Here is an 8,439-nt window from a genome sequence, read left to right on the forward strand (position 1 = left end):
CCGCCCATCCGATGGCTCGACACCTCCCGACGACGAGGGCCAGCGCTCGATATCGGAGACGATCCCGCCGAGGAACGACAGACTACTGCAGCAACAACCACCACGGCGGAGGAGATGGCTGCGAGTCGGCCTCGAGACAGCTTCCCCCATCATCTGCAAACGAGGCCTTGAGCTGATCCTGTGTCTGTGTGTTTTTGCTTCTTTCCTCTGTCCTCACTCCCCGTCTATGGACTGCTCGCGAACATCACTGCCGATTGCCGACCACGCGGTTCGTTGAACGGTCTGCGCCAATGTGGTTTGTGGCTCGCCGATGGGTGCGATGCGATGCGATGCGATACGCTGTTGGTGCGATGTGTGATATGGCACGGCATGGGTCTGGAATCTGGTGCGGACTCGCCATCGCGACGACTTGCTGTTGCGGCGACTTGCTGTTGTGACGACTTGCTGTTGTGACGACCCACTTCCTCTGGTCCGGTGTCTGGTGGCCGTTGATCCTGGTTGTCCTGGCACACGAATCACTCGGGCTGGCGGGTCGATGGGCGCGTCTCTGCTGCGATGATAATGGGATGGTGGTGTGGTGTGATGTGTTGCTGCGGCGACGGCTGGGTGGGCGTGGTTGATCGGCGGCACCGGATGTTCTCGCACGGCCGATGTTCGATGGTCGGCGGTCGGTGATCGCGAATTGGTGACGGCTTGATCCTGTGGATGCTCGGCTCTCTGCTCAATTCAATGCTCGACCCGGCTCGATCCCGGCGCTTGCCTGTGCCATTGGAACCCACGGACACTCTCGACACTTGCACTTAAACGAACGGACGGCACTCGGATGAATCGTCAACACCTGGTGGTGCCAACGATATGCACTCGACAATGTGCACTTGGCTGCGTGTTCTCGACAATGTGCGCTTGGCTGTGTGTTCTCGACAATGTATCCCGACAATCGATTTGACTTTCGACCGACACCGACACTCGATTTGTGCCGGGATCGCTTGGATGGCCTCCACACGGATTCCTGGCTCGCTTCGACATCGGGACCAAACTCGCCACCCACCCGGCCACTACTGTCGACACCGGCCTCATGGCGCACTGAACGCGATATCCATCAATGTTTGCCACTCGATACTCATCGACATCCGATAACAACGTCGAATGGCGGCATCCACCACATCCAACGACCATACCAACCACACCAACCACACCAACCACACCAACCACACCTGCCCCGTCACGATCTCACCACAGTGATCGATACGTGCTCAAAGTCATTCAGCAGCCCCAAGTGGCACGATGCTGCGGATTCGGCGAGAAGCACGAGAAGCGGGCCATCGATCCTCCACCGGTAGTCCAGCTGCTCTATCTGCAGTCCGACGACCGAATCCTGAGTAGGCGAGTAGAGCGGCACTGTGGTTGTGGTTGTGGCTGTGGTTGCCGCCCAGACAAACTCCCGCCGGTGTTGGCCATGAGGCCAGATTGCTGGCTCGTGTGGCTGTGGTTGGGCTGTGGTCGAGACTGTGGCCAGGACAGGGCCGCGGCCGAGACCGCCAGCCAGCAAGTCGACGGAGCAAGTCTCGTTCGGCACATGCTCGGCTGGGCAATGTTGCTTTGCTGAGCGTGGCCCAGCACGGTCCGGCATGGCTCGAGATCGGCTCACATTCGACGGCATTCGATGGCATTGGTTTGCATTCGGTGGCATTGGCTTGCATTGCGCCGCGTAGCATCACATCACATCACATTGCATCACATCGTATTGCATTGCATCACATCATTTCAGGACGGATGCGATGGTGTGTGGCTGCGCCCTGCGCAACTTCATGAAGGCCCACCCACTCGGCCCACACTCTTGGCAAACATTCTTCGCCCACACTTTGCACTCTGCTCTCTACCCTTCGCACGTATTCCTGCTTTGTATCGCAGGACAGCGGCTATTCCCCGTGCTCCCTTCCTTCACATCCCTTCCCTCCGTATTCTGTCGCCTCGTTTCCCGCCCGCGACTTTACAGTCCCTCGATATCAAATGCCATGCCATGCCATGCCATGCCATGCCATGTCCTGTCCTGCCATGTCCTGTCCTGCCACGTCCTGCCATATCCTATCCTGTCGAGTTCGCGCGCCGAGCCCAGCTGCGGGGCCGGCTTGCTACGGCGTCTGCATCCTGCACCCTCCTGAGATGCCAGCCCTGGTTCGACACCAATACCATTGACGCTGACGCTCTTGATTCCATTCACTTCGCTTCCGCTTCCCCATATCCCACATCCTCACGTCCCCACATCCCCACATCCCCACATCCCCACGTCCCCACATCCCCACATTCCCACATCCACATTACCGCACGCTCGCCGTCTATCCTCGCAGGCCTCACCAACTCGCCCAGCAAGTGGCCAACTTTGTCCTCTTTGTCGAGCTCTGGTCGACCGACGAGCAGGAAAACCGCTCGCTCGTTCAATACCACTCCCAGTCCGACCGTGCGCATCTGCGGTTCCCACACGAGGCCCGTTTCGAGCAATCCGGAGGCAGCGGCAGTAGCAGCAGCAGCAGCAACTCCAAGCGACCTCTGACATCACAAGTGCGCACGCTGTGCGGCAAGTGTGTCGCCCATAGCGAGTTCCTGATCAACGAAATGGGAGAGGAGGTGGTCCTCTTCATCTTCCCAGAGATCAACATCCGCGTCAAGGGCGACTACAAGCTCAAGTTTGTGCTGTTCGAGTGCCCGAATCTCCAAGCCGATCCTGTGCAGCCGGGGCCGCCACGACTGACAAGGTGACGATGCAGGCCTGTGACGCAGGCTTGTGGTGCGGGGTGTGGTGCGGCAGTGTCCGCGTTTGGGGTCGATTGTCGACCTGTCTGTGCCGGCTGGGGGAGAGGTGGCTCTGTTCATGTCAAGCAGCCAATGCAGAAGCATGCTCTGAGGTCCAGAGTCCGACGGCACAGCTCCAAGGCGGCTGCAAGTTGGTCGGAAATCGACCATGGCGGATCGATAATGGATCGGCGATGGATCGGCGATGGATCGGCACGGTGCCAGCCCTCCTTGCGCCCACCCCATCTGCATTCGTTCTTCTCCCTCAGCCCGCCTCCAAGCTCCGCTTGCTTCCTTCTCCTCTTCACCGTCTTCCGCTCTATATCCCCTATATCCCGTATATCCCTATATCCCTATCCCCTACATCCTCTCCCCGCGCTTCCCGCTCCTTTGCTCTCCTCGGGTGGCTTTGTGGCTCCGCCGAGATGTTGCCGCCAGCGATGGCCGGCTCGGATGTGGTGGCGTGGTTGTTGGACACTTGCGGCTGCAGTCTGGTGCACTGCAACTTGCAGTCGCACTCCGATGCTGTCGCAAGCATGGCCAGAGCCACACACTTATCATCCTGCAGAAGCTGCAAAGGCACCGTCGATCTGGTCGCATCCGTCGATTGGGCCGGCCTTACCTTTGGTCTTGGTGCTTCACCGACGCTGCTTCGATTCATCAGAGTTCCCGGCCCCCCTTTCTTTACCATCGTCTGCCATGCTTCATCGCCCTCCATCCCTCCATCCCGCCATCCCTCCATCCCGCCATCCCTCCATCCCTCCCCTCCCTCCCTCCCTCCCTCCCTCCCTCCATCCCTCCATCCCGCCATCCCGCCATCCCGCCATCCCTCCATCCCTCCATCCCGCCATCCCCACCACTCATGGTTGGAGGCACTCAGCGCGCTGCCGGGCACCCCGCTGTCGACTTGGTCCTGTCATCGGGCGACAGCAGTCCTGGCTGTCATTTTGGCGCCTGTCAACTGTGTGCCATGGCTCTCCAAGTCCTTCCGGGGCGACGGTATGCCGATACCCCGATGTCGCTCCACCGACACTAATGGCATCGCTGGCGTCATCGGCACCACTCTGGCTCAGAGTGGTGGCTGTCACCGTAATCTGGAGCAGTTGTCGAGATGGCTCTTGCCATGAGGCGCGCCACGGTGACAAACAAGCCCAACAGCTGTCACCGCGCTCTCGCCAGGGCTCTCGCTTGCAGTCGTGGCCCTCTCTCTGCGCTCTCGCACTCCTCTCGGCTGCTCCTCGTGCCGCCCGCTCCTTCCGTCCTTTTGACGTCCCAACCCCACAACCGATCGACAACATTCGCCCACAACCCATCGACATATTCGCCCACATCCACATCCGTATCTCCACACATCCGTACCGCACCACATCGCACCCACACGTGCCGCTCTGTTGACTCTTCATCCGTATCGCCGCCACGACCGTATCTCGATCCCCCTTGCCCGTCTCGTTACCCGTTTCATTGCACGCCCCGCTGCTCATCGCATCGCTTATCGCCTTGCTTGATCTTCGCCGACCCAACGCCACCCGATCCGCCTGGCGGTCCAGCCACAATATGCACATTGTTGGCGTGATTCAGCACATGCTGTTGCCGATCGGCTGCTGATTCGGCTGCTGGCTCGGCGCACTGCCACGCACAATGCGTCATTGCATCCGATCGATCATGGGCAGCTCCAATTTCGACGCAGCAGTGTGAAGACTGGCTGTTTCTGCCGATCACCTCCTGCGCACGCTAACACTGCTGCTTGCGGCTCTTGCGTCTCTCCCTACACACCATCCCATTCGTAACCTTCCACCTCGATCGCATCTGGATTGCGTCTTGCAGCGACAGCCGAGCACACGTCTTTTCCGACTCCTTCACCTCGTTCCAGTGGCAAAAGTTTATTGGCATCCCAGGTACGTTTCACGATGGTCGGGTGCTCGGCAGCTCGGCAGCTCGGCAGCTCGGCAGCTCGGCAGCTCGGCAGCTCGGCATGGCACGGTCGAACATCGAACGACATTGAGCAGTATCGAGCGGTATCTGGTAGTATCGAGCCTCGGAGGTCGCAGCCGGCATGACGTCTACGATCGGATCGCTGTCAACATACACCAGACCGTTGAGATATAGCAGCACGTCAAGCCGCCAGGGATTCTCGGCCCGCCAAGCAACATCGAGCCTCGGCCGTTGTATCGACGGCCAGATCAGCACCAGAAGCACCAGAAGCACCAGAAGCACCAGAAGCACCAGAAGCACCAGAAGCACCAGAAGCACCAGAAGCACCAGAAGCACAGGAAACACAGGAAGCACCAGGAGCTCCAGGGAAGAGTCGGAGGCACCAAAGGCACCAGAGGCACCAGCACACCACAGCGAGAGCTGACCTCGTTGGCACACAGCGGGCCGATCATGCATCGGGAGCGGCCGCTCCCGTCTCCTGTGCTCCTGTGCCCCCTGCATCTCTGCGTCCCTCAAGATGCTGCTGACCGGCTGGCACCCGAAGCACTTGAGGCATCCGAAGTATTTGAGGCATCCGAAGCATTTGAAGCATTCTTATAGACACCAGCGTAGCACATATGATTCGCGGACCTGAATACGGCCATCAGGATTCGATGGTGCCGACATTGTCATCCTTCTTGGCGGTGTCGCTTGGTCATGGAGGCGGGTCGATTGTTCGCCGGCTGCTGTGTCCGGGCTGTTGTGTTGGTCGCTGCATTCATCAGCAGCGGAGAGTACAGAGTCAACGCCGAGGGACGAGAATATCGCTAGGGGAGTGTGGCATCGGTAACTGACGGCTCCTCCTTGTTTCTTCCCCCCCCCCATGCATTTGCGATGTCAACATGCATAACTCTCCTCACCCCTGCACTTCTTGTCATTCCTGTACTTTCTTTGGCCAACTGCATCCTCTGTCCCCGATCCTCATCTTATGGCGACGTTTCCATCCTCGCTGCCCGATCGGCCGATCTGCTGTGGTATCACCGTGCGTCGGCTGTCGACCTATGTGCAACTCACTGTCGGCTCGTCGATTCAATCCACACCAAACGGTCGATTCCCGATCATCCATGGGCCATGACATCTGACGGCTCATCCGGCGCCCTGCACACCTCCTGTTTGCCATTCTGCATGTGCATTTGCATATGCATGTACATTCACATCTGCATGTGCATCTCCCCTCGTGAATTACCTGCCGCTTTATGTGCCTGTTTCGACATGGGACTCCCTTTCGTACCGCCCTCCTGTCTTGGGTCCCATCTCGCCCTCCTCTATCTTGCCCTCCTCTGCCTTGCCCTCCTCTGCCTTGCCCTCCTCTGCCTTGCCCTCCTCTGTCTTGCCCTCCTCTGCCTCCGGCCTGCTCTCTCTTGCTCCTTCTCGGTTCTTCTGCTCCTTCCCGTTTCTTCTGCTCCTTCCTCCGGTCCCTTTCCCATACCGCCGCTCCTTGACTGCCGCTTCTCCCCCCCCTTCATTGACGGCCCGCCACCACCTGCTCTTGATTGACACCGGACATCAACCGGCACGGCTCGCTTCCTCTCACGACAACGTCCTTTGGGGTCGGCACTGGCATCGACCGGGGCCATGGCTGGTTGGTGAATGCCGCTGGGGAATGTCACTGGGTGATGCCGCTGGCGGATATCTGGGCCTGGCTGGCGCTATATCTGATCGGCACATCCAATGCTTTTGATGGCACGATGCAACGAATTGCTTCACGACCGGGAACAAAACCTGCCAACGGCGGTTCTCTCCTGGATCTGCTGTCAACATAACCTCGCTTGGCTGCGTTTCCTGGACGGGCCACGACTGCACTTGCCGCTGACGATGAACACATGCGCAATGCATGCGATACGATGCGTGGAATGTGCGATGTGTGCGGTTGTTTGATGTATGCGATATGTGCAATATGCGATGCCTCCCGATCATCGACGACGATTCTCGACGACCATCGGTGGCGTCTCTCAACGGGCATCGACTGGCTCGATCGCAAATGTTGCTCGGCTCAACACCACATCCGCCCACGGTATCGACAACAACGGCAACAACAACGACAACAACCACTGGGTGGATGTTTATCGGCTACAGCATCAACTTCTCTCACCCTTCACCTCTCGAAACAAACTCGGGGACTGAGAAACCGCAACGTCTCCCGAATTAATCCCTCCGATTGAGTCCGTCAATATCTTAATGAAGCTCCCATATCAAGCGTGACCCCACGCTTGTCACAGATCTTTATTGCTCTAGGAACCCATTTTCATTCGATTTGGTAAAGGCTGCAGGAGTCGTTGACATCCCTTTGGCAAATTTTTGAGCTTCGATCACATGCATACGATCTGTTATTGATGCATCTTGGAATATCGATTCCGGGGCGGTTTTGGAGCGGTTTTCCAGCAGGCTGCATCATATGGCACAGGGTTTCACAAATATAACCATACAATCAAACTATTTGTCTTCCTGAGCTCTATCCCAAGGTAATGTGGAGATAATCTCGGCCTGACAGCCTGAACGAGGGCCCGTGGATGCAGCGGCTGCTCGCTGGGGTCAAGATGCCAGCAACGCCCAGAGCCTCCCAAACCGCAAACTGCGACAGTCGACACACTCCGCATCGGCCGAGCCCAGGCTGCCCGTTCCGGTACGCAACGCACGATTAGTGGTGCATTTGATGCATGAAGCCCAATGAATGGTGCATGTCAACCATAATGGACCCAAACCTGTCAATCTGCTGTCCCTACTATCCCTCTATTCGTCGTTCAGACGGCGGTGCCGTAAAAGAGCTAGGCACAGTCGAATCCATAGACGGATATGGATGTAGATAAATGGGAAATGGAGCGAAGCGGAGAGTGGAGCGGCGGTATACCGACAGCCACAGCCAAATAATATGATCGGGCTGAGCAGGGCGATGGATGACGGAGTGAAGGTTGAGTGAGTGACAAGATGAATGCAAAGCGCCTGGCTTGAGACACGATCACCAGTACTTCAAGGACGCGAGCGTGTTTATACGAGAAACGGGGATCGGAGCCCCGCTCTCGGGCATTCCCGAGCAAGATCCGACCGTTCCGGACTGCGAGCACCCTTATCGGTGTTACAGCTGCCGGTAGACCTGACCCTATACCCATCGACACAATAAGAACTGGAAATCTATACCGATGTCGACAGAGCATATTGGCACAGGCGAGGCTCTGTACAGGACAGGACAGGCAGGACAGGACAGGCAGGACAGGACAATAATCGACTGTACACGTCCATATTCACGGAATACTGGGATGGAGGTCGCGACAGAACTTTGGAGGGGCATACGCGGACACCCAATTGATACTATGGTGAGTAGAATCTCTAATAAGCATCCAGGATCAATAACCTGGCGATCAGGTGGAGGCGGTGGAGCTAGGGCTGTCGCATTGACTCCGATAAATCGGGCAGGGAAGTGGAGAAGCTGAATAAACAGTGTGGCTCTGCTTAGCTTGAATATTTCCACGGCAGCGAGGCCGAGACTGAGCCTCATTTACAGTTGAATATTTACAGGGCTGTCGAGTGGTCCTCGCGAGTCTACAGCTTACGCGAGATGCTAGCCCATAGACAAGAGGTTCTAAGGAGCCATGCAATTGCTCGTATTAAAGCCATCTGCAGGTTTGACATTATGCCGTCAAGGCAACTATGTGCAGAAGCCGCCAACGTCGATATACCATG

General features: G+C 57.6%; 2 protein-coding genes across 2 annotated transcripts; one reads left to right on the forward strand and one right to left on the reverse strand.

Annotated features, from left to right (window-relative positions):
• Window positions 1-1,463: 1,463 nt before the first annotated feature.
• On the forward strand, window positions 1,464-2,691 carry BJ171DRAFT_112552 (uncharacterized protein). The gene has a single exon (XM_053105468.1). The coding sequence runs from the start codon at window positions 1,664-1,666 to the stop codon at window positions 2,549-2,551; it is 888 nt and encodes a 295-aa protein (XP_052971368.1). The 5' UTR covers window positions 1,464-1,663; the 3' UTR covers window positions 2,552-2,691.
• Window positions 2,692-4,544: 1,853 nt separating this feature from the next.
• Window positions 4,545-5,409, reverse strand: BJ171DRAFT_112561 (uncharacterized protein). Its single transcript, XM_053105469.1, has one exon. The coding sequence runs from the start codon at window positions 5,221-5,223 to the stop codon at window positions 4,693-4,695; it is 531 nt and encodes a 176-aa protein (XP_052971369.1). The 5' UTR covers window positions 5,224-5,409; the 3' UTR covers window positions 4,545-4,692.
• Between the last annotated feature and the right edge of the window lie 3,030 nt (window positions 5,410-8,439).

Source organism: Polychytrium aggregatum, assembly GCF_025602895.1.
Source record: "Polychytrium aggregatum strain JEL109 chromosome Unknown BJ171scaffold_2, whole genome shotgun sequence".
In the NCBI taxonomy this organism is placed as follows: domain Eukaryota; kingdom Fungi; phylum Chytridiomycota; class Chytridiomycetes; order Polychytriales; genus Polychytrium; species Polychytrium aggregatum.

Bases quoted from the DNA above. Each gene is read 5' to 3' on its own strand.
- BJ171DRAFT_112552 (XM_053105468.1), top strand. From the start codon at position 1,664: ATGGCATTGGTTTGCATTCGGTGGCATTGGCTTGCATTGCGCCGCGTA.
- BJ171DRAFT_112561 (XM_053105469.1), bottom strand. From the start codon at position 5,223: ATGCAGGGGGCACAGGAGCACAGGAGACGGGAGCGGCCGCTCCCGATG.